The 27,493-nt window shown below is 38.2% G+C and overlaps 1 protein-coding gene across 4 annotated transcripts in view; it reads left to right on the forward strand.

The window, feature by feature from the left end:
* SLC10A7 (solute carrier family 10 member 7) overlaps window positions 1-27,493 on the forward strand; it is a 245,325-nt gene that overhangs the window by 200,967 nt on the left and 16,865 nt on the right. For all 4 annotated transcript variants that reach the window (XM_061584763.1, XM_061584765.1, XM_061584766.1 and 1 more), the window contains exons 9-10: window positions 9,025-9,076; window positions 14,567-14,640. In XM_061584763.1, the coding sequence (XP_061440747.1) occupies window positions 9,025-9,076; window positions 14,567-14,640 (126 nt within the window). The remainder of the gene's footprint in view (window positions 1-9,024; window positions 9,077-14,566; window positions 14,641-27,493) is intronic.

The following is a 27,493-nucleotide window of genomic DNA, read 5'->3' on the forward strand; positions in this document are numbered from 1 at the left end:
GACTAACTGACTGTAGAAGGCCTAGCAGCAGCAGATGTAGGATCTTAACATCATTGCAGAGAATGGCCTGGTACAAGAACCTGCCCACATCCTCAGCAATGGCAGTTGCTATGCCAGTAGTTACCCAGTCTCCCCCCATGCACACATGTGCACACTATTTTGAGCAAGAGTGCAGTGCTTCATTAAGCTGTGCTGCCATGGTGCTCAGAAAGCAGTGCTGCCAATATCTGTATTGTTTAACAACATCCTCAGTTGGTTCTGCCACAGAGTCGACTACCATTTTCAATAAAGATGGGCTGCCAGAACAAAGAGCCTCCTTGTAAGAAGAATCCAGACACACAAACTGAAGCATATTTTTAATCTTTGTGTGTGGAGAGGCATGCGTGGAAAGATCATCCCATGGCCCCTTCAGCTAAGATGCGGCAAAGTGTCAACTTTTAAATCCTATTGTGCTTCAGTTAGTCTCCATCCCTAAGCAGTAAATAGCAAAGCTGAGTAGGATGTGGTCTTCCAGACATAAATCTTAAAAAGCCATCCTCTCTCCATGGGCATTATAGATCTTATGTTATCAAGGCTTTCTCCACTGTTAAAAACAGGAGTGTCAGTTTTCCGATGATGAATTATTTGTGGAACATCTCTTGTTGAAGAGCAACATGTTAAAATATTTGTTATTGATAGTTTAGCTTTCTGTCATGATAAAGTATGAACATTCTATTTCTTGCACAATCAGTACGATTGGTTCTTTCCATATAAAAGTAGCTACAGTTAATCTACTTGGTGAGGTGTACAAACTGTCAGAATGTCAGAGAAATTGGATTTATTTTTTTTTTTATATAATTTTTATTCAAATTTTTCCAAAAACAAACAAAACAAAGTAAGAAAAAACATAACAATATTACAACAAAAAATGAAAATAAAATGGTTGACTTCCGATTTGTCACAGATCAGCTATAAGTATATAATATACATCAAACCTGTCCCTTAATATATATACATACAAAATCCCTTTTCTCCATAAGCTGTCTTAATTAATCATCAAATCCCAGTATCATCATTTTATTTTGATCTTTCGACAAAAAGTCTAAGAGAGGCTTCCAATCCTTAAGGAATGTATCTGTCGATTTTTCTCTAAGTAAACACGTCAATTTATCCATTTCTACTAAGTCCATTAATTTCAATAGCCATTCTTCCATTGTTGGTATTGAATCCATTTTCCACTTTTGTGCATATAATAATCTTGCTGCCGTAATCATATATAATATTATTCTTCCATATTTCTTTTCTATTTGTTTATCCATAAAGCCCAATAAAAAAAATTCTGGTTTTGACTGAATATTTATTTTTAAAATTTTTTGCATCTTCCTGCCTATCTGTGCCCAGAATAATTTTGCCTTTTTACATGACCACCACATATGATAAAAAGATCCTTCTTGTTGTTTACATTTCCAACAAACATTAGAGACATTACTATACATTTTTGACAGCTTTTCTGGAGTCATGTACCAACGGTACATCATTTTATAAAAGTTTTCTTTAAGATTATAACATAATGTAAATTTCAAACCTTTTTTCCACATATTTTCCCATTGATCCATTTGTATGTTATGACCAAAATTTTTTGCCCACTTTACCATGCACTCTTTTACTTGTTCTTCCTCCATATCCATTTTCAATAAAAGTTTATACATTTTTGCAATTATGTTTTCATCATTTGTACACAAACCTATTTCAAAATCAGATTTATTTATTTCAAACCCATACATTTTCTTGTCCATTTTATATCTTTCTAACAATTGTAAATAGGCAAACCAATGAAAACTATATCCTTCCTTTATCAATTGTTCTCTCTCTTTCATTATGTGTTCTCCATGTACATTTTCTAATAGTTCTTGATAAGTTAACCATTTCTCTTTTCCAGACATTTCTCTTCTATAAAACGCTTCTTGACTTGAGACACATAATGGTATTTTCGAATAAAACCTTGGTTTGTATCTATTCCATATTTTCAACAGAGGACGTCTTATAAAATGATTATTAAAGTCTACATTTACTTTTACTTTGTCATACCATAGATATCCATGCCATCCCCACTTCAAATTGTGGCCCTCCAAATCCAATAGTCTTTTATTCCTCAATAAGATCCATTCCTTTATCCAGACTAAACAGCAGGCAGCAAAATAAAGTCTCAAATTTGGTAATCCCAGTCCTCCTCTTTCTTTAGCGTCTTGAAGTAATTTAAATTTAACTCTTGGTTTTTTTCCTTGCCATACAAATTTAGAAATATCTTTTTGCCATTGTTTAAAAGGTAAATCAGAGGATATTACAGGTATTGTTTGAAACAAAAACATCATTCTCGGTAATACATTCATTTTTATCACAGATATTCTACCCATTAATGACAGTTGTAGTTTATCCCATCTTAGCAAATCTTTCTTAATCTCTGTCCATAATTTTTCGTAATTATTGTGAAACAACTTTGAGTTTTTATTTGTCATGATGATGCCTAGATATTTCAACTTTTTTTCTATTGTAAAATCTGTCTTGTCCATTAACTCTTTCTGTTCCCTTAAAGTTAAATTTTTCACCAACATCTTTGTTTTTTGATTGTTGATCTTAAATCCTGCTAAAGGTCCAAATTCTTTTAATTTGTCCATCAGTATATGAATTCCTTCCAAAGGGTTTTCTAGTACAATTATCAAATCATCAGCAAATGCTCTCAATTTATATTCTTCTTTTTTTATTTTTAATCCCGAAATCCTTTTATCTTGCCTTATATCTCTAAGCAGCACTTCTAAAACCAGAATAAATAAAAGGGGAGATAATGGACATCCCTGTCTTGTACCCTTTTGTATTTCACATGAATCCGTTAAGTCTCCATTAACAATTATCTGGGCCTTCTGTGATGTATAAATCGATCTGATCCATTTTATAAAGTTGTCTCCAAAATCCATTTGCTCCAAAACCTGGAACATAAATTTCCAATTCAAATTATCAAATGCTTTTTCAGCATCTAAAAAAATCAGAGCTGCTTGTTTATCATTTCGTTGTTCTAAATATTCCAACACATTCAAAACATTCCTGACGTTGTCACGTAATTGTCTTTTAGGTAAAAACCCTGATTGATCTTCCTGAATAAATTGTTGCAATATTATTTTCAATCTTTCAGCCAAAATCATTGTAAAAATTTTATAGTCATTGTTCAGTAGAGATATTGGCCGATAATTTTTTGTTTTAGTTAAATCTTGGTCCTCTTTAGGTATTAATGTTATATTAGCATTTTTCCAACTATCCGGTATCTTTCCCTCTTGCAAAATAGAATTCATTGTAGACTGTAAAGGTAGCAGGAGTTCTTCCTCCAAACATTTATAATACATTGCAGATAGCCCATCTGGTCCTGGTGCCTTTCCTAATTTAATTTTATTTATAGCTTCAGATATCTCTCTTGACGTAATAGGGCCATTAATAACTTGTCTCTGAAAATCTGTAATTTTAGGCAAATTCTGTTTAAATAAATACTCTTCTATTTTTTCAGATGGAATTTCTTGACACTTATACAATGTTGAGTAATATTGATGAAAAATCTTTTTGATTTTTACATTGTCTGTCAGCGTCTCATCTCCTTCTTGTATCTTTAAAATAATATTTTTTTGACGTTCTTTTCTTAATTTATATGCTAACCATTTCCCAGGTTTATTTGCAAATTCAAAAGTCCTTTGTTTAGCAAAATTTAATTTCCTTTCAATTTCTCTAACTGTCAACATTGATACTTGCTTCTGTAACATTTTAATTTGATTTACAATAGAAACTTTAGCTGGATTCTTTTTCAATTCTTCCTCTTTTTGTTTTATTTCTTCCAAAATTAATTGCATTTTCTGTTGTTTCTTTTTTTTTAATTCAGAATTACATTTAATAAAGTATCCCCTCATAAATGCCTTACTTGTATCCCAAACAATATTTTCACTTGTTCCTTTATGTAAATTATATTCAAAGAACTCCTTTAATTTCTTCTTACATTCTTGTACTACTTTATCATTCTGTAATAAAGATTCATTTAGTCTCCATCTAAATCCAAGATTTTTTTTTTTTAAAGTTAATATCACAGGATTATGGTCCGAAAAAGTTTTTGGTAATATATCCATTTTAAAAATATCCTTCGCTAAAATTTTTGACATCCAAATCATATCAATCCTCGAAAATGTTTTATGTCTTTCTGAAAAATAAGTAAATTCCTTTGCATTATCATTTATATATCTCCAGGTATCCACCAATTCTAGATGTTCCATGAGTTCAAAACAAATCTTCGGTAATTTACCTTGTGTCTCTTTAATATTTTTTTCAGAAAGCCTATCAATTTTTGGTGAGATTACCCCATTCCAGTCACCCATGACACACCAATGCTCATATGAAAACTCTGACAATTTTTCCATAAGTCCTGTATAAAACCTTGTTTTATCTTCATTGGGGGCATAAATACCCACTATCAAAATGTTTGTACCTTGTAAAGTAATTTCAACCCCCACAAATCTACCACTATCGTCCAATAATACCAATTTAGGAAGCAATTGTGGGTTAATATAGAGAACAACTCCATTTTTTTTTTTTGGTCCAGCTGAAATAAATTCTTCACCCAAATTTTTACAAATCAAATATTTAGAATCTTTCTTCTGAATATGAGTTTCTTGTAGACAAATTATATCCAATTTTAATTTTTTCAAATAATGAAACACTTTCTTTCTCTTCTGCGCCGTGTTGGCTCCATTTATATTCCAAGTTAGGTATTTGTAATCCATCGTTAAGCGTGTATTTTAAAATTTGCCTGATGCTCCTTTTGATCCATCATCTTCCTTCCCCTCCTCTGCGTATCCTTGTTGACTTTGTTTCCCAGGAACTGTATCCATATCTTTGAGTTTATCTTCTTCCATATCTTTTGAAGCTTTTCTCAAGAAGTCCCTTGCTTTTTGAACCGTATTCAATCTATATTTCTGTTGTCTGAATGTAAAAATCACTCCTTCTGGAACGTCCCACCTAAATTGAATTTTGCATTGCTTAAGTTTTTCTGTAAGGAAAGCATATTCTTTTCTCTTACGTAAAAGTCTAATAGGAATTTCCTTCATCACCAGTATTTCCTTACCATCAATTTTAAAGGTATATTTAAAGTGTTGCTGTAAAACCATATCTCTGGTCGTTTTCTTTACGAAGTGAACAAGCACATCTCTTGGAATTTTTTTCATTGTTGCATATCTGGAGTTAATTCTATAAACTTTGTCTATTTCAAATTCCATCCTATCTTCATTCAAGTCCAGAAATTTTACTAAAGCATTAACAATTTTGTCTCTAATGTCTTCACCTGTTTCCTCTGGGATTGCACGGAATCTCAAACAATGCTCTTTATTTCTCATTTCAGTCATAGCTAAATAGTCCAAATTTTTTTCTAATTCCAGATTTAGTATATCTGTTCTATTCTCCAAGGTTTGTACCTTTTCTTTAGTATTTTTTGCATCCTCCTTTATTTGCCCAATTGTCCCTTTAATCTCATCCACTTGTGTTTTAATATAGTCTCTTATATCTGTCAATTCAGTTTTCATTTCATTCATTTCCTGTTTCATAGCATTGATCCCTTCCATTATTTTTTTAAACATTTCTGGGGGTATATCCTCTTCCTGTGTATCAATAGAACCTCTTCGCCCCTTGGTTGTTTTTTTAGTTGCCATTTTCAAAAAGAAGCCTTTAATTTCTAATATTAATCACTATTTCAGAACCTAGAGGCAATCTATTTCTTTTCTTTTTTCTCTCCACCGAAAAAAGAGTTAATATTCCAGGCCTATTATTGAAATCCAGCCAGCAGTTCTTATCTGCATCCAAGAATGCAAAACAATTCTGTTGCCAAGACTAAACAGTTATTAGCATATACGAGCAGCGGATTTATCCAAAAAGAAAATAGTCCAAAGAGAAAATTAGTCCAAAATATAATAATTGCCTCTCATCCGTTTTTAAACTTTATAACTCCATATTCAAGCCAGCTTTTTGTCGTAAAAAAAGTATATAAGTTGTTTATATTTTCTTTCTTCCTTAATTATATTTAAAAGAGAAAAGGTATGACTCACCCAGGTTTCTCAGTTGCTGATTCATAAACAAATCCCTTTTATTGCAGTAATGTAAGCCGAATGATAAGATTTAGGTAGAAGTGGGCTCGCTGGTTAAGAACGTTTTAAAAAGAAAAAACGCTTCGCTTTATCCCAGTGCAGCTTGCGTGGAAGTCCAGACTCCGTCTTCAGCCGATCGGCTTGCCTTCTTATCTCAGGAATTTCCTGATCAATTCCAGCCGCCGACAGCTCAACGAAGTCTTGTGGGAGATCTGATCGGTTCTCCTATACCTTGGAGAACATTTGAGCCAGTCCAAGATTCCTCTTGGCTGGCTTTTAACCTGGAAAAAGCTTCCTCTGAGGCAGAGCTCCCTCAGAGACAACCACCAGCCAGCACCACTTCCCGGAAGTGAGAGAGAAATTGGATTTAAAAGGCCCAGTTAAAGTAATTTTTTTTAAGTGGCTGACAAAAAACAGCCTTTTGTACCCTGCCATATTTTTGATGATAATTAATGTATGTTAGAATTCCTTTTTGAAGGTTGAAATTAGTTCAAAAGATAAAGTATTCTGCTGAGGAGTGTCTTTAACACACTTAGGTGGTTAAAGTTCCACTTTTACTTAATGGAGAGAGAAACATGGGGAAATTATTCCATATGTCAATAATATAAAGTAAAGGTGGAAAAGGGTAGGGGAAAAGGGCAAGTAGCTATGTGAGATTGTTTGATAAAACTTCAAAAATGCTAGTCTTTATAAAATTGATATTTGTCCTAACAGTATTAAATTTGATTTTGAGGCTCTCACAAATGAAAGATAGAAGCCAGCCACATTTCAGAGAAATCGGATAGAAAAGTGTCTGAGTTACAGCAGTATTTAAAAATGAGGTCTCCCCATCACATATTATAGACTTGCAAAAAAGAAAGAACAAAAAACTCTTTTGGTTTATTTATTTGTTTATGTTTATTAGCCAAGCCAACTCATAAAATAATTTCTGTAGGTGACATATTTGTGGGATAGGAGTATAAGAGTTCCCCATAAGGTACTATTCAAATGAAAACTGGCATTCAAGATTGTAACTCTTTTTATCTAACTCTGGTATCCAAAGGATTTTTTAGAGGCTGCTTCCAATATATAAACTGCTATAACATGTATTTTTCATCCTGAAATTGGAATGTTTCTACCCCTCACCAAGAGGATTCTCTATCCCAAATTTATACTGAGAGAATATTTTATCAGGAATATAAAATAAATCTTATCAATGACCAGGCAGACATTCAAGAGGTGCTGCTTGCCCAGGATTTCCCATCTGGCATAGGATTGTTTGAGTAAATCTGTATATGGATGTTCATTGTGGAATTAAAGGGTCTGTGGTGCAGTAGTAAATTATTACCATGCAGAAATTGAAGAAGTGCAGTTTTCTTAATTACTTGCTATATATTCACTTTATGATCCTGTTTAATGCTTAGAATTACCATGGTCAGTTCTGATTCAGTACATTTCCTGTAAAAAAAACAAACAGAATTTCTAGGAACAAAATAATTTGATCTAAGAAAAGAGTTACGGCTTTTACAAACTCATCTATAAAACTTGGAAATAGTAATTTAATGCTTCCACCTTAACTTCTATGCCATGTGAACAGTAAATATATTTTATAGTTTCACATATATTGTGCTCACTCAGCATCCACACTTTCCCTTGATCTTTTAGCCACCTGACTATTCCTCTTCAGATTAGGAACAATCCAGTAAGGGACTTAATGGGGGAAGCAATCACCTACCTGTATGCTGATCCATTGCTTTGCCCTATACTTTCATTTGGGTTGGAGAGAGTGACATATAGCATTACTGATGGGATGTAGATACAGGATATAGAAAGGGAAATGAGACTGGGAGCAGCTGAAAGTTTTTTTTTAATGGCTGGCAATTAAAAGATTAGTATTTGCAAGTATATACCTTACTGAGGTTGCCAACCTTTTTTGGGGCAGTGGACACAACCGGAATATGGAAAAAGAGCAGTGGGCACCAGTTACAAAATGGCTTCCGTGGGGGTATGTGGGATGTCTGCCACCTCCATAAGAGCAGAAAAGAGACAGGACAAAATAGTGCAGGCATGCCCCCCCCATCAGCTGCCCACTCAAGAGAGGGGGAAACATTGCAGTCGCTCACAGAGAGAAGGTCTTTGCACATCTCTCCTGTTCAGAATGGATGGGAGGCTCGGTGTTTAATCATGGCATTGAATGAAAGGTGGGCATGTTTAAGGGGGCATGTTCAATATAGGAGAGGCTGAGCCAGTGCAAACAGGAACTGTGCAGAAAAAGCAAAGAAGTCTCCTGTGCATTGTGGATTTTTGAGACCATTCAAGGGCACCATAAAACATTAATATAGCACCAACACCAGCTTCAGAGTTGTTACTGACCTACAGAGAAAGAGTGGCTGAAAGAACAAGAGCAATTGTGAATGCGTGGCACCTAAGTTGTAAGCAAAATTACAATATGCAGAATGCCTTTACATTTCTCCAAATCCTCCAGTTGACAAAAGTTCACCCACCTAAAGAAACCAGCTTGACTTACTACATGTGTCTCATACTGAAGACCAACAAGCTACCAGCACTCTTAAACTTTTATGCAGCGTATGGGAGCCATTTCTAGCTCCTGCATTACTTTTTCCTACTATGAGATAAAATCTTCGCACAGTGGAAAAAGGAGAATTTTGTAAGGTCACAACAGTGTTTAGTGCTATAAGTGCATGGATAGGTAGCTGAACTGTATCAGCTGTCTGATTTTTGTTCTTGCAGCAGAATAGCAGGTAGACATTTGTCACACATAATACTTTGTAAAATATATGCATTTTTCTTTTTGGAGAGATCATGGTGCATCTAAAATACACATTTGTATTGGTTTTTTTCATGTTACATTTAGTGTTTATCAAATTAATTTGTCTTTCAGTATTTTCAGTTCAGCTGGGATTCATGCTGTTAACTTTCTTCTTTTCTACAAGGTATGTAATGGCAGTAAAAGTTATCTCTATGAGTGAACAGAACAGTTTGGTGCAGAACAAGGGAGAATTGTTCTTTCTGTGACCCAGACTGAGGGTAGAAAGAATTGTGGACAGTAGTGTAGTGGCAAATTCAGAAGTGCAGGGTCCCTTCATGGTAGTCACACTATGCCCCCTCACAGCCATGCCCCCTTTTCCAGTTTCCCTTGTCTCCCTTGCTCTGCGTCATCTCTGAGTCCATACTCTACTACAACAGACATCAGCATGAAAGGGGGGGGGCTGTGTGCTAGCTACTGACAAGAGTCTTCTCAGTGGCTGACTCACCTCCTTTCACTCTGATTGGCTTCAATCAGCACAAAAGGACAAGGACTCTTCTCAGTGGCTAACACACACCCCTTTCATGGCTGGCTCGTACATAGGGACCTGGCTGGGACTCTGCTCCCAAAAAAGTAAGGGGTCTGCCCTCCACACACACACACACCCCGCAACCCCAGACGACTACATCCCTGGTTGTTCATCTGAGAGAGCAAAGATTGGACTGATAATTTACTCCAGTAGTTGTTTGTTTGGATGTTTATATCCTACTTTTCTATGATTTATTCATTCATTCATTCATTCATTTATTCATTTATTAGATTTATATCCCGCCCTTCCTCCCAGTAGGAGCCCAGGGCTTACAAAAGGAAGATAAAGCACTAGAAAACTGAAAACAAACATAACAATAAATATCAGCATTCCCAGTATCGGGGAGAATAAGTCTTTTCAGCAGCTGGGGAAATACTGTAAATATCAGTAGAGGGTCTCTTTAGCTGGCTGCAGCTCCAATTAACTGCAGGGTAGGAGAAGGAGGCAGTAGGAGTGAAGAAAATGCCTAACTAGGGAATAGTTAATTAAAGAATGCCGCCCTGGGTTCCTACTGGGAGAAAGGGTGGGATATAAATCTAATACATAATAATAAATAATAATAATTCAAGAGAAGGGGATAAAATGGTGTGTTGGGCTTTCCTGGACACTTACTGTCTGGAATAATTGCTACTCTAATATATATTCGCTCTCTTTTTTAATAGCCACTAATTGAAATAGATCCAACAGCGACATTTCTGTAGTCACAGAGGGCATCCTTTATGTTCCCGTGCATTGCGTATTAGCATAGTACTCTGTAATGCAACCTGGCTTTTATTACTAAGATTTCTATGGTGCAATTAATTTGCAAAGTACCTAGGAAAATCTGCAGAATCAGAATGGTTGCTTGGCCTCCAGTAGGCAGTTATTTGGTACCTTTAATTTCTTTTCCATATGCAGACCATATGTTTTCATACCAACTCTCAATGGATGATGGCTAAATTTAATATGAAACACAGACTTCTTCCTGATTTTTGCATTAATATTCTAATTTCATCATAGTAGGATTACTGAATGTTTTGTTGATTATATTATGTGTGTCATAAAAAGTGGGAAAAAAATACACATTTATGCCTTGGGCCCTGCAGTCTTGTGGGCCACAGAAGATGACTCATAAGAAGCACTGGATCTCCCTCTCCAGGGTGGAGAGGAAGATCTATTGTCAGATTCCCCTTCCCTGCTGCCATGGAAATTTCAACCACCTTTGCCCTACTAATATCAGAACTCCAGTGTCAGTAGGACTTTTAAAAAAGAGTTTGCCAGAATGGATCCAGCACCTTCCCAGTCCTCCAGTGTGCCCCTAAGCTAGGGAATAACCTAAGCTGGGAATCTAAGGTGTTGTTTCTCTTTCCCACTGCTCCCAAAGAGAGGGAAATTGTAAAATAATACTTTTTTTTAAGGAAAAGGATAGAGGAGCAGTCCTCCAGCTCACTTCTGCTCAACTAGCAAGAGTCTGGCAGGACTATGGATAGGTAGTTCATTCACCTTTGTCTCTCTCTCCTTCTGTAACACACACATACACCACACCACACACACACAGTGCTTTAGGATTCCAGCCTTAATTTTATAGAGGATACTGCTTTCCATTTTTGAAAATCTAATATTTAAAACATTTTCTCCCTTACATATTGAGCAGCCAGGATTCTTTCTTAGCTGTGCATCTGGGTTCTGACATCACAACAAGCTATGGTTACTCCAAAATATTAACGCTTGCAGACTCCTCTTGGCTACACTGGGGGGAGGGGTTAACATAAACCAAGTCCCACTGTGTCTTGCCCGCATAACACTAAACCAGGGGTTGCCAGCCTTTTGGATCAGGGGCACATTTTGAATTTTGAGAGAGTGCTAAAGGTCCCAGTCACAAAATAGCTGCTGGGGGGCATGGCATAATTAGAGAGAATGCCTTTCGCAATGCCATTCTTAAACCAATGCTTAGGCTGACATCCTGTACCCACTTACCTGAGAGTAAGCCCCATGAAACACAAAAAGTCTTACTTCTGAAGTAGACATGTATACCATTGTACAGTAAGATAACTATACAGTGAATTCTTAATTAATGCCTGGACATCAGCTCCTGAACAACAGGAGACATGACTAAGCTTCTTTGCAAAATTTTCCCATTTTGCATTTTCCATATGGGGAAGAGATTCTTCATCATCCACCTATTGTGTGGAAGTATTTGCAGAAAAAAACTCTAGGGACAACCTCATTTCAGACAAACTCACCATAGGAAAAATGTGTCCTGGTTGATAGGTAAAAAGGAAGGGTAAACTACAGAGATTCCAAGGATTGCTAGAAAATAAGTCAGAATGAGGAAGTGTGCACCAAGTGCACTAAAGGGCAAGGGAAAACAGAAGGACTTTCAGACTTCAGGAATTCCTATTACCTGGGTGTCCAAACAATTATCAATTCACAATTATCAATTCACAATCATAGCTCTGACATCACTCATTGGCTAAAGACACTGAGATCCGGAAACAACCAAGCTCAGGCAAATGGAGGTGCCGCCCCACCCCAAGTTGTTCTTCACCCACCCACCAGGAAATTTTTGGAAAATATCTTCTTTTTAATTTATGACATGACAGACAATGACAGCCTCCATTTAAAGAATGATAGCTTGTTTTAAGAATAGGACCGTCTGAAAAATTCAATGAATAAGGCAGGGCGAGTGCACAAAAAAAGTCTCAGCCCCCAAAAGTCTGCTCACTCAAGACTTTTCCTTACTGAGGGTGGAGTTTTCATGATCACAATCACCCTATAATTAGTAAACGACAATTACCAACCAGTTGCAAATACCCCCTTCTTAGGGAAGGTGATTGAGAGGGTTGTGGTGCAGCAATTGCAAGTACTCTTGGATGAAACAGATTATCTTGACCCATCCCAGTCTGGGTTCAGGCCTGGTTATGAGACTGAATCGGCCTTGGTGGCCCTGATGGATGACCTTTATCAGGAGAAGGACAGAGGGAGTGCGACCCTATTACTCTTAATTGATCTCTCAATGGCTTTTGATACCATTAACCATGGTATCTTTCTGGGCCGACTTGGTGAGATGGGTATTGGAGGCACTGTTTTACAGTGGTTCCGATCCTATCTCCAAGGTCGTTTTCAGAGAATAGCACTGGGTGATTGTCTTTTGGCCCCCTGGCAATTGTGCTGTGGGATACCTCAGGATACCATTTTGTACCCCATGCTGTTTAAAATCTATATGAAGCCCTTGGGAGCAGTCATCAGGAGATTTGGGATGAGGTGTCAGCAGTACACTGATGATAACTAGCTCTATTTCTCTGTAACATCTGAATCGGGAGAGGCCGTGCAGGCCCTGAACTGCTTCCTGGACCCTGTGGTGGGCTGGATAAGGGCCAATAAACTGAGTCTAAATCCTAGCAAGACGGAGGCACTGTGGGTTGGTAGTTCCCGAGTTCAGATAATTGGTCAGTTGCCTGCTTTGGATGGAGTCGTACTCCGTCTGAAAGAGCAGGTCTGTAGTCTGGGGGTGCTCCTGGATCCATCATTGGCACTAGAGGCCCAGGTGATCTCAGTGGCTAGGAGTGCCTTTTACCAGCTTCAGCTGGTAAGACAGCTGTGGCTTTTCTGGACAGGGATAGCCTGACCACTGTTGTCCATGCACTGGCAACTTCGAGGCTGGATTACTGTAATGCACTCTATGTTGGGCTGCCCTTGAGGTTGGTCCGGAAGCTGCAGCTGGTGCAAAATGCGATTGGCGAGACTACTCACTGAGGCAGGGTATCACCAACAAGTCACCCCATTGCTGAAAGAATTGCACTGGCTGCCCATTTGCTACCGGGCCAAGTTCAAGGTTCTAGTTTTGGTGTACAGCTTGCGACCTTATACAGCTTAAGACCAGGATACATGCAGGACTGTCTTATCCCTTATATACCCAGTCGATCACTGCGCTCTGCAGGTGAGGGCCTCCTGCAGATACCATTTTATCAGGAGGTCCGTTCCACACAACATAGGAAACTGAACTTTAGTGTAGCGGCACCTACCCTTTGGAATTCTACCCTTAAATATTAGACAGGCGCTATCTCTGTTATCTTTTCAGTGCCTATTGAAGACCTTCCTCTTTCAACAAGCCTTTTAAGTTGAGACTTTATCCCAGTCTGCTTCTGTATTGGGATTGCTTTTTAATATGTTTTTAAACTTTTTAAAAAAACAATATGTTTTTAAACTTTTTTTTAAAGATGTCTTGAAAGCTTTTTAAAAAAGGTTTTTGAAGGTGTTTTAATGAATTTTCAAGTCTGTTTTTATGATGTTTTAAAGTGTTTTTAGTGCTTTTGTTTGCAACCCTGGGCTCCTGCTGGGAGGAGGGGTGGGATATAAATCAAATCAAATAATAAATAAATAAATAAATAAATAAATAAATAAATAAATAAATAAATAAATAAATAAAGTGATTGATCACTTAGAAGGGTGCCTGCACATTTTGCTCCATAACTTTCTTTCTTGGACAGCTGGAGATTTCCTTATTTTTTTTTTTTAAAAAAATGAAAGCTAGATCGGAACTCCCTTCGCTGTCACACGAAAGAAGACCTTCATGGTGCTATGACATAGACTAGGCACCATATTGTGACTCCAAACTAAACCATGTATTTACCATTATGTGTAACACAGCCTATTCTAATATGGTTACAAGGAAATTATTTATTATTTATTTATTATTTGATTTATAACCCGCCCTCCTCCCAGCAGGAGCCCAGGGCAGCAAATTATGCCAGCATTTTAGGCTTAACCCTAGCACACTGTTTAGATTTTAAGCATGTTAGGACTCAATTTTTGTAAAACTGAAAATTGAATTTAATGTGCAGCTTTACATTTGCAGAAGTACTCTGGGCTGGGATAAACTTATGTCTCACAAGAACAAGTTTGTATACATACAAGACTTTGCAGCAACAGAGGAGTAATTCCATTTAGTGCAAAAATCAAAAGCTATACCTATGTGGATAGAACTATTTGTCATGAAACCTAATGGAAAATGATTAAAAACACACTTACTGGATACAGAAACTATGTTTGATCAGTTAGCAGACGTTTGGCAGAAGAGACTTTAAAAATTCCTTACATCTTTTCTAGGAAGAATTCTGGTTTTACACCAGCAGATACAGTGGCTATTATCTTCTGTTCTACGCACAAATCTCTGACTTTGGGTAAGTCTTTACTAGAGATTGAGTTCAGCTTTTTCAGTCTGATGACACTGTTCCTTATAGTTCACTTTGTTATGAAAGTGGTTTTCTGGTTCTCTTTTTATCAGTTCAGCAGTATGACAAGATTTATTATTTATTTATTACATTTATACCCCACCTTTTTTTCATCTTAGAAACCCAAGACCGCTTACATATGGTTCCCAGGCAGTCTCCCATCCAGGCACTGGCCAGACCTGAACCTGCTTAGTTTCAGCAGGGAGCTGACCTTATGTGCCTTCAGACCATAGCCTGGGACCTGGGATGTAGAAGAAAAGCCTAGCATTAATATTAGTACATTCATGAGAACACTTTTGCAGTGGGCAAGTAAATGTTTCCTAAGAGGAAGACAACACAGTCTTCTCCTTTGGGAATTTAGTAATTGTATTGCAGTGCCATTAATCTGTTCCTTCTTTAAAGAAAGCAATGTGATTTTTTTCTTTGTTTCTGATGTTCTCTTTCTCTAATCTAATATTGATAAAGTTTGTGGTTCATTTCAGTTTATGTTCTGAGTTATTACAACACAGTCAAACAACAAAATTATTACAGCTCAAAACTGTAATGCACAAAGCATTTACAATATAAAGAAACAGATCAATAAAGACAGCAGTGTTTTATGAAATATCAGTGTATTTATCCCAAGAAGTCTCTGGACTCTGCATTTATTCATTATAATTCAGTATTCAAAGATCATTGACTTACTAGTCACTCAAAATTCCCTTGCAATAACACTTGTTCTGGTGGATATACAATAAATTTAATTAAAATACAATTATACTTTGAGTGGGAGAGCAGCTCTGAATGTTGTATTTATGTCCTGTGATTTATGGTGATTAGCAAAGATCAAAATATGAATTTTAAATGTAAAATTTACCAATATTTGTCAGACAAACCATAGTTTTGAACAGAAGGTGACATCCAATAATGTCTGCCCACTTGTGCAACAAAAATCTACTTGCACAACAGGACTTTTGTGTTCTCTTATCCCTGCAGCCCCCCACATCCCCAAAATCAACTCTAGACAGTCTCTGAACCCTCTACAGCAGATTTGGGGGGCACATAGAGGGCTGCAGGGGGACATAGAGGAAAAAGCCCCTATGCAAAGTCAGGGCCAGCGCCAGAGGGCTGCCAGGTTGGGCCTTGGCCAAGGACCTCTGCAGCCTAGAGGGGTCCCTGAAGGGCCCCTCCTTAGGGTGGGAGGGTAGCGCTCCTGACCCTGCCATGGATCATGGAGAGGGAGCACCCAGGCATCCCCCAATACAGTCAGTGAGGGCTTCAATAAGGCCGCATGCATGCCCCAGCTACCTCTTCCGTCCCTTGAATGACATGCGTGCACATGTCTACCATCTACCAAGATGGCGGTGGGGGCTTTCTTAATGAGCTGATGCCTCTACTGCCATCTTATTGTTTGTTTGTTTATATATGTATGTATGCATACATACACACACACACATATACTGCCCTTCCTCCCAGAAAGAGCCCAGGGCGACACACAAAAGACTATAAAATATCTTAAAAACAGACTTTAAAAAATATTAAAACAAAACATCTTTAAAAACATATTAAAACAAAATATCAGAACATGCCTGCCATCAACCAAGACAGTGGCAGAGGCTTCCATAAGGGGCTGGTGCGCACAGTGCACACATCATTCACAGGGACAGAAGAGGTAGGTGGGATACATGAGCAGGCTTATTAGCCCCGCACCACCTGTATGGGGGGGTTGGGTTGGGGATACGGCTCCATGAGCCTGGGGCAGGCTGGTGCCCAAGGGCCCAGTCATGCTGACCCTGTGCAAAGTATTTAAAAATAATCTCTGTGGAAGAAGACTTACAAATCAAAGGCCCTCCTCCGGGTGCCTATTCCAAGGGAAGCTCAGAGGATGGCAACAAGGGAGAGGGCCTTCTCAGTGGTGGCCCCCAAATTATGGAATGATCTCCCTGATGAGGTGCACCTGGTGCTAACACTGTTATCTTTTCTGCACCAGGTCAAGACTTTCCTCTTCTCCCAGGCATGTGTTTTATACTGTTTTAAATTTTTAAATTGTGTTTTAAATTGTTTTTATAAGATCTGTTTTAAATTGTATTTGTTTTAATGTTTTTAGTTACTGTAAACCGCCCAGAAAGCTTCGGCTATGGGGCGGTATACAAGTATAATAAAATAAATAAATAAATAAACTGGTGTTCTGAAATTTAAACATATTGGTGCATAGTCTGGCTTCTACACAGCCATGTGTAAAGCGAGAAATAGCCAAGGAGATGGCATGGATGCACTATGTGTGACCCATGTTTGCTTGCTTGCTTATTTATTTACCTTTGTTTTTATTCCATTCTTTCTCTAAGAACTGCAGAGGTGTGAGGGCATCCCTCTCATTTTTCACAGAAACCCTGTGAGGTCACTTCTGAGATAGAATTACTTTCCCAAGGCTAAACATTAAACTGAGCTGAGAGGGGATTTCTCTCATCTGAGTCAAGTACATCATCCACCACATGACACTTGTTCTCTTTGCTGGATGAGGCTAGAGGACATTCCTCTGTTAGGGATGACCCCTACCACTGGTGATTCAGGCAGGGTTCTAGACAGTCTTCTGCCTCCTCTCCAGAGGGAGGAGCCATCCCACCCACCAGCCTGCCCTCTCTGCAGTTGTTGACAGTTGGGTCCGACCTGCTGTTCCTCACTCTGGGCTATTTTGAACGCTGAATTATGTGTATTTTTTGCCTCGGTGAGCATTGTTTTCTGCATTTACCAGTTAGTTGCATTTTGGATACTAATTGTCAAGCAAGAAATGGAACGCATCAACATTACAATACTTGGTGTGAGCAAACTAAAATGGACGGGAATGGGATATTTTCAATCAGGCAACTACAAAATATTTTATGCAGGAAATGAGAGATTAGGAAGAAATAGGGTTGCTCTAATAGTGAGAAGTGATGTAGCAAAAGCAATTAGGAGCTACAACACAAGGTCAGAACGAGTTATATCAATGAGATTAAATGGGAAACCTATCAACATAACCATCATCCAAGTCTATGCTCCAACGGCAAACGCAGAAGAAGAGGAATTGGAAAGATTTTACGCGGAAGTACAGGAAGAAATTGATCACACACCAAAACAAGATGTAATCATGGGGCATTGGAATGCAAAAGTAGGGAGAGAAGAACTAGGAATTGTGGGGAAATGGGGCCTAGGAGACAGAAGTGAAGCAGGAGAAAGACTTATTGAATTCTGTGAAGCCAATAATTTGTTTCTTGCAAACACATTTTTTGAGCAACCGAAAAGAAAACTGTATACATGGACATCACCAAATGGTCAATATAGGAATCAAATTGATTATATAATTGGTAGTAGAAGATGGAGAAGTTCCATACTTTCTGTGAAAACAAGACCAGGAGCAGACTGCGGTACAGATCATGAACTGGTCGTATCGAAAATCAGAGTAAAGCTAAACAACAACAACAAAGCACAATCATAATGCCAAAATACAATTTAATTTTTTCCTGAAAAAACATTTCAGGCATTGGTATTTGTTCTATGTCTTCTTCATTTTAGCAAGTTAGACACATACACAAAATTGTTTCAGCTTTTCTGCATTCTCCTTAGCCTCTTTTCACACACTTTTAACTCCCTTATGTATCCCCCTTACTGTGTCTCCCCCTTATTGTCTACTTGCATTTCTTTTGCCAGCGTTTGTGCTTCTTTTTGGATTCCTCATTTCAGCAATTTCTCTTGCTTCAAGTGTCTTCTTTGACTCTGTCCACACTGGTGTTCTCTTGGAGTTGGTGGTACCTTTCCTGATACATGGCATATATTATAGTGGAGCTTTTATTATTGTGCTTTTGCATAACTTCCACTCTACTACCACCAACTGGAGACCAATGTTGTAATATCCAAAATAAGAAAAGTAAAGTAACAGCCCAGTCCTCTGCTTTTTTTTCATCTAAGTAAGTCCCGTGAATTCCACTGGATCTTACTTCAAAGTAAGTGTGGTAAAGATGATGGCAAAGTAAAAAACAGAAAGATGTAAGATAGGCTGAGGTTTAATAACCCAATCAATCAGATATTTGTGCTGAGTCACTCTAAATATGTTATTTGGTGAAAGTTGGAAATGAAAACAAACTTTTAAAATTGCTGTTGGAAGGACCCTTAGAGATTCCATGTTAAAAAAAAAACACCCATTGCTTTCACAGTGATGTACTTCCAGCAGCCCTTTTCAGTCAGAAAAAATACCTCATTATACAGTAATTAATATTTGGCATTTTCTCCAAACATAACCACAACTTGGTATGCTGGGAAGCTGACAAAAAGTGTACAGAGCAGTTTAAATGGAGAGTGGTTACCCTGGGGAAAAATATTTGCAAATGTACTTATCTTATTCCCATGTTAGCTTTGATGATGGATTTAATTTGTTTCAGACATACATATATAGATCACTCATTCTGGAACTTTTCAGAATAGTGTATTTGTTCCAAAGTCCTATGTCAACTACATAAGCTGATAAATGATAGATTCTTAAAGATATAGGCAACTTTCTGGACTTGTTTGAGGATAAAGCTAATATCCAGCATTAAGTCAGTCCAGCATTAATTAAGTTTCAGCATGGAAGCGCTGCTAGGCAAATTGCAATCTCTCTCACTATAGTCCCATAATGCACAGTAATTCCTGTGTTAAACTCATAGCAAACTTGCCAATGCTAAGGCATTCAGTGCTGTATCAGAGAGGTGGCAGTGAAAACATCTTAAACCCCACTTCCACTTACTTTCACTTTGTGTGAATGAAATAAATATATCACTTGAAGAGATAAATAGAAGTGGTGGGGTGATATGGGTTGCTGCTGCTACCTACTGTGTACCTGGACACCCTGCATGTATAGGAAACTCCACACCAGATAGGGAAAAGATAGATTTTGTTTGTGTTTTCATATCTGCATGTGATAGTTGCTAAGGACTAAATAATTTCAAAAGGTGAAGAACTGTCAGCAAGAAAATGGAGACAGAATTTTTTTAAAACTATGAAAAATTGTACACTTACAACAAGCACTAGAGCTTCTATTCAATAGAAAAACACTCGAGATTCCACTTTCCAAGGGAAAAATAATTTTCATCCTTTTCCTGATACACTCCAGTCTGTTATAATAATCTTATTTGTAGAAAGTTGCAAAAGCATACACACAAGGTATTTTAGAAGATGACGTTATTGATATACATTTTCATATTGTGAACCGCCTAGAGAGCTTCGGCTATGGGGCGGTATAAAAATTTAATAAATAAATAAATAAATATATCTATGCCACTGCAGTTCATTCCAGAATGTTTGCTAAAGCCTAGTGGTTGACCATATAATAACAGTCCTAAAGCAAGTAGGTTGGTCACTGATTTCCATAGAATCATAAAATAGTGGAGTTTGAAGGGGCCTATCAGGCCATCAATTCCAACCCCCTGCTCCATGCAGGAATGCAACTTAAAGCATACCCGACAGGTGGCTGTCCACCTGCCTCTTGAATGCCTCTAGCGTTGGAGAGCCCACCATCTCCTTAGGTAATTGGATCCATTGTCATATGGTTCTAACAGTTAGAAAGTGTTTCCTGGTGTTCAGTCAAAATCTGGCTTCCTTAACTTGAGCCCATTATTCTGTGTCCTGCACTCTGGGATGATCAAGAAGATATCCTGGCCCTCCTCTGTGTGGCAACCTTTCAAGTACTTCAAGAGTGCTATAATATCTCCTCTCACACCTCTCTTCTCAAGGGTAAACATGCCCAGTTCTTTCAGTCTCTTCATAGGGCTTGTTTCCAGTCCTCTGATCATCCTTGTTGCCCTCCTTTCCAGTTTGTCTGCATCCTCCTTACAGTGCGGTGTCTAGAAATGGATGCAATACGCAAACTCAAGATGACGCCTTAACCAGTGCCAAATAAAGGGAAACTAGGACCACGCAAACTAAACCAGGTTTGATTTAAAGTGCTGTTAGAAGCCATTAATAGTGTGGGGCCCAGGTATTTCAGGGACCACCTTGTCTACTATAAACCTGCCTGAGCATCAGAAACGGCACTGGAGACTCTGCACTCTGTTCTCTCTCTACTAAAAATATGACAGGCAGGTACAAGCGATAGGCCTTTTCAGTGGTGATGCCAGTGCTTTGAAAGCCAACATTCCCCTCCCCCTTTTCAGACAGGATCTTAAACAGGTGGGTTTTTTCCCTGATGGGCTTTTTATGTTTAATGCTTTTCTCTTTTAAGTTGTTTTAGTTTTAATACTGGAACCTTTGGTTTCTTCTGTTCAGGATTTTTTTGGTGTGTGTTTTGTTAATTTTGATTCTTATATGCTGCTTTAGGTACAGATGATGTAGAAAAGTGAGATGTAACATTTAAGTCTTATTTTTAAAGGATCTATCTTGTCCATGGCAAAAACACCTTGAACAACAAGGGTCTTGCACCAGCTAAATAATTTGAGTTTTACCTCACTGGCAGTATCAGCTGATAAGAGGGTTATGCCAGCTGGAGCTACCTGCTACCACTACCAAGTAAAGGACAGAGGAGGGGAATTCCAGCCCTTGTCTGCAGGCACCATTATCAGTAGAAAACTCCTCAATAAGCACATGGTTACTGGCCTAAAGTGGATTACTCCAGTAGCATTTCCACAATTTTCCTCATTTAATTGTTCGCATGTTAAAGAGAAGTAAAAAATATTGGAAGAGATAATAAAGGAAAGACTGAGGGAAGAGAAGAAGAAAGATAGATAAAACAAAAATGGGTCCCATAGTTGCCAGTTGGGGTTTAATGTGAATCTGAAAAGGTAGGAGATTACTGTATTACAAATCACCAAAACACTGTACTCTGATCTAAGGTCCTTTCTATGTAGAGAAAAGTAATTTTTGATCATAGAATTTACCATTGGCCATAGTCAGCAAGCCTGGGGATAATTGTGAAAGCATGACTAATAAGCCTGCTTTTTAGACTTTTTTATGTGACTTTGTGATGTGTTTTCTGAGGTTTCAGGGAAAGCAATGGGGCAAGATGGTGTAGTTTAGCAGTGGCAAGGGGGAAAAGCAAGTATAAATGAGATCTCTGGATTGAGACCTCTGGTAACATTGGAGTGATGTTTTGTCTAAACTCAAATTATTCTGGAATAATAATTTAGTGCATCTGCTCCCAAGACCAAATCTTGCTCCCCATGAAATCAAGACCTATGGTGTTGACTTTATAAAGAATGACAACTTGTCTGTTGTGTTATTCTGCTGTAATTTACCTGAGCCAGATTTAGGAAATACAAGCAAGATACTGTTTTTAACACTTGTGTTTGAATATTTAAGGGCATCAGTGAACTTCAGGGCCTTTTTTTAAGTCTGCTGCGAGGTTGTTTTTATCTGCCTTCAAAAACTCCAGCACCACCAAGCAAACAAGAGCACTTAGGGGGCTCCTGCAACAAAAGCCATTTCACTTGGTGCTTAGACTGATTTTACACATTCTGGCATGTGAAGCCTCCACAGGGTGCCGTGCGTCCATTCCCTGGGGAGTGTAGCACAGCACCAGTAGAGGAGGGGAAACGATGACAGCTTTGAAGCTTTAGAAGTGGTAATAAGAGAAGCATGAGAAGACTCTTGTAAGGCACTTCTCCCACACGTCTTATGAAACCAACTAATTCCCACATGCAGCATGCTCAGGAGGCCATCTGCCACTTCCTCTGCTTGGATCCATGAAGAAGCTCTCACTCAACATGGAGACAAGCACAGTGCCCTCCCATATGTTGGGTTTCATTCTGTAGACAGAGCAGTTGACATACCTGCATTTCCTCAAAAGCATAGGATATTTAGGTTGAATTTGTATGGATCAAAATACACACACACACACACACACCTTCCTGTCAAAGGTCCTGTTCATCAAATACCATCATTTTTTATTGGTGCATTAATAGAAACTGAACTTCTCTCATTGCTTTTAACGAGAATGCATAACTTCTTCCATGACATCACTTTTATATGTTTTTCATTTGACTAGATAATTAGGGATACAAGATCTCACTAGTGAAGATAAATGTGGCACCTGAGAATTCCCTCAGGCATATTTGCTCTCATTTTCTTCTTTCTCTCCCTGTCTTTTTGCAACATACATGCATAGTACATGCAAGCACATGATGAAACCCAGACGTTTGATGCATGGGTTTTATTAGTGTATTTGCCATTGATTGATTAGTGCTTGGTATTAGTACTTCTTCTATTGATTGATTGCAGATGAAGTGACTATTTGACCTTTAATTATAAGCTTGGCTATTGAAAATGACATTGAGCTATGACTTCACATAATCCATCTGGAAAGCCTGACATGATGTCATTCCCTGGGGTTAATTCTGCAGGAGAAGGGAAGCCTAGACAAAGTGCCACAACTATTAGGATGGTTCATCTAGAACAATACTGCAGGCTTTGTTGCCTGCACTTGTGTGCAGCCCTAGCCCACTGGAGAAGTTAATTGCACATATAGAGAAAAAACGACCTGCTACAAGTTGCCAGTTCACAGTGGGTATAGCAGACTTCCCAGAAAATCAGGGCACCAAAAAGCCACAAGCATTTTAAAGGTCCCATTCATTTCAGTGTTTGATCCCTAAGCAGTGTGTAGGTACTAGAAATGATCAAATGTTTCCAAAGTTATTCATGTGTTGAGCTTTTTTTAAAATAATTGAAATCAGTAAGACTTGCAAATGCCTAACTTTGGCTGTATTTTACCCCAACATTTTAGTTTTAAAATTAATATCAGAGTTAAGTAGTCATGCCTTCCATATTTCTAATCTTCAAGACATATGATCAGCAAAAGATCAATAATTGCCATGTTATTTTTAAAGAATCAGGTATTTGTGGGCATCCTTTCTTATCTTTCTTGAGAATTAGTGCAATAGCATTTTGTCCCTGTATTTCTGAAACTGATACACAGGGAATTTTTAGTTTAGATAAAAAAATATTTTTCAATTATAAAATACTATATGCTTGTATCTATATAGTGTACATTTAAATTTAGGCCTCATCCAGTGCTTTACATTCACAAGTAGAGGCTGGCATCCCTCTGTGACCATGGCTTTGTTTTGTTTTTAATGTCAGTATGCCTGAGCTTCTAATTTGCATGATGCAGCAACATATCTTGTTATTTTTCCTAGAAGAGATTTTTCCTAACATGGATTAAGGAGCCTTCCTGCATAAATAAACAGCAACATTCTATTACTTGCACAGATTAAATGGAGAAGGTTGTTAGAGTTTATTATGGCCTATTGTGAAGATAGTTGGTATGGTGAACAGCCAGTTCTTTTACAGGAACCAAGACTGGTAGCAAAATTGTTGATCTCCCTATCTCTCCAAGTGTGAAATCACCTTTGTTCCAACTTGTCTACTTTCTCTGTTCCATGTTGCGCCATGCTTATACTAATGCTAATCAGGGGTACACATCCTTTTATTGCAGCCCTCACTTTACATGTTCCTTGTCCCAGTGCAAAGAGGAAAAGAAAGTTAGCTTGTCATTCCACAAGTGTAGTTAGATGCAGGCTGGGCTAAGTATACAATCAATCCAAGCTGTTGCTTTGGGCAGCAGTACTTTTATGGGTATCAGTGAAGCAGCATGTGATTAGATCAGAATGCTCCCCAGATCCCTTGCAGTCATCCAAAATATTATTGGGATATGACTTTCAGACTGCATGCAGCTGCTCACAATCTGAATTGCTAGTCATTGCTTGCAGAAAATCAGCTTTAGGCTGTAATCCAATACACGCTACCTGGGAGTAAATCCCATTGAACCCAGTGGAGTTTACTTCTGAGTAGACATGTACTGGATTGCAGCCTTACTCTAGGAGTAGCAGCCTCACTGTGCCTTCAAACTAGTATTTCTTGTCTTGCTGGATTAATCACTCTTACAGGTGATACAACAGTATACAGCTATAGGCAGTGAATAAACTGGGAACCCATTTCACAGTAAAGAAAAACAGTTATATGGAAGACTGAATAGATATGTGAGTAAACAGTGTGTGATACACACATTAATTTCCCTCCTCCACCTATGATCATATGGGATGATACCTCTTAATTAGGGGCATCTGTCTTTTATTTCACCTGAAACATAGGCTGTCTGAATTAAACCTTTGACATGGGCAGCAAAGCCATCACCAGAATGCCTCCCTGATGTTCTCAATTCATCTCTGCAGTCTGCTTGTGGTAGATTTTGAATTAATGTTTAGAAAGCTTGCCTGCAGCAGTACTAAAATGTGCATCAGAGAACAACAGTTGTTTACTGTGTTTGAACTGAAGAATCTGACCCAGGAGATCACAATCACTTGAAGTTTATAACTCTCAATCTCAACTTACAAAAGGGGATGGGTGAATAACAATTGTCATTTCAGAGTTGCACCTCTCCAATTATTTATTTGGTTGTGTGTCTTTCCAGATATACACTTAATTGGACCAGACACTAAAAACCACTTTGCAGGTTTTCAATGACAGCAGCGAGTTTATGCTTCTTAAAAATCCCATATCCAGATGTAAAACAATAATGATGCAGGAGGCCATGCCACCATCTCTCCCACCATAAGTGCAGTTAAAGTTAATTTATCTGCTTTTAAAAACTGCATTATACCTAGCAGATTGTTGACAGGTCACCCACAAAGAAATCCCAGTTTGTTCATGACTCACAATTTCTTTATCCCAAGCTGGTATATGCTACGGATGTCTCCTATATACAGCCTTTAGAGCACTGAAGATGTTAGAGAACATAATGTTTATGCAATACTCAAAGTTCAGGCAGATCGGATACAAGGCCATCCCACTTCATTGCAAAAAAAAAGGTTTTGAATGAACATAATTGAGTTTGAAACCACTTTCCTTTTTGACCAGTTTTGAGCATTGTCTCTTGAAAGAGTGCCTTCATCAATACTTTCTGACCAACATTTGTGATCTAGGGGAGTGGCCATGCTCATGGACCCATCAGTAGGAGGAGCACAGAAAATGACCTGAGACAGGCATTCTCAGTGGTGTCCCCACAGCTATCGAACTCCCTCCTAAGGGAAACCAGGCAGTCTCCCTCATTGCCTACATTCAGGAAACATGTTAAGGCGTTTCTATTTGTCTAGGCTTTTAGACTATAGTTTAATGAAGACTTTACATCTGTAATATGGTTGAATGTATTAAATCATTTTTATGTACTTTTATTATTATTCTGAGCTGCCCTGAACTCCCTTCAGGGAGGAAGGGTGGGCTATAAATTTGAATGAACTAATAAATATATATATACTTCTGATTTGAATTGGCAAACAACATTCTAGCTTCTAAAGAAAAGGTGGGAGGCATGGGTTTATAGGGCACAGCATTTAGGCACCTCACGTGGCATGATAGCCATCCTAATAATTAAAGAAATTCAAATGGAAATAGACTGCCTTCAAGTCTATCCCGACTTATGGTGACCCTATGAATAGGGTTTTCATGGTAAACGGTATTCAGAGGTAGTTGTTTACCATTGCCTTCCTCTGAGGCAGTGACTGGCCCAAGGTCACCCAGTGAGCTTCATGGCTGTGTGGGGATTCGAACCCTGGTCTCCTAGGTTGTAGTCCACCACCTTAACCACTACACCACACTGGCTCTTAGACTAAGTTATATGTTGTCCCCAGTCACAAACAGTTAGTTAGTTCCTCCAGACAGAGATGCACATTCACATCAGAAGGTGTTTGCAACTAGTTCCTTCAAGTCTGGATGAGCACTGAAATGCAGATATGGATGCACAGCATGATGCACATTTGTACTTGAATTGTCTGTATGCATGGAAGCCTCCTTTCATTAGCAGATCTCGATTTAAATGTTTACATTTAAGATTTTTCATGTATATGCCTAAAAATGCAATGGAGGTGTAACAAATTCATGTCTGTAAACAGTTCTGTCATACACTTGTCAAGGAGTTTGGAGTAGCTATTGTTCCTCTCAAGTGTACAGTCAGGGCCAAACATGCTTACCACCCAACAATATGTGAACTAGTCCTTTTATTGCTACCAAAAGGCCACTTACTCTGAAATCCCATTCATGTGTGTGGGACAACTGTAGAGCTACATCTCAGCAAGTGGTTTCTGTTCTGGATTAAATCTGTAAACTGGACTAAGGATTTTTGTTCTTCCAACAAGACTGATTGACACACAACCATTCTTTCATTGCTTTTTTTTTAAAAAAAAAAACCCTTGTCCAGCTATATTCATATTCAAGTCTCTTTACCCAATGTCTCAGATCACATATGCTCTGAAATGTTACTCACAAAAGAAGAAAATATCTGATATATTTTATTTATATTAATATGTCAAATGGTTTTGCGGAATACTGCGAAGCCAACCACCTCATAATTAACCATTCTAAATCCAATGTAATAGTCTTCTCCAGGAGGAAGGCCAGATTCTCCTGGTCTATAGGATCAGTCCGAATTGAACAAGTCAACTCTTATAAGTACTTGGGGATTTGGTTTCAAGAAACAGCCACTTGGAGAACCCAAGCTAAATATGTTAAGGCTAAGGCTGAGAAAAATCTGGGTGCACTGGCTCGATTCTTTTTCACTAAGGGTGGGAAATTCGTGCCAGCTGCAACACATGTTTTAAAAATTAAAATAGTCCCAATGATACTCTATGGGGCCCCAATTTGGTACCCCTTTTTCCACTGGCGCCATATTAGCAGAATGCCAAAAAGCGGAGCGCCGAGAAGCAGGGCCCTACTGTATGTGTACAGCAACACTTGGCAAAAATTACACTAAAAAAACCTCAAAACATAATTGTGGAATATGTGAAGTACAGCAACACTTGACAAAATTTACACTAAAAAAACTCCAAAC

This window comes from Rhineura floridana, chromosome 9 (genome assembly GCF_030035675.1).
Source record: "Rhineura floridana isolate rRhiFlo1 chromosome 9, rRhiFlo1.hap2, whole genome shotgun sequence".
Lineage (NCBI taxonomy): Eukaryota > Metazoa > Chordata > Lepidosauria > Squamata > Rhineuridae > Rhineura > Rhineura floridana.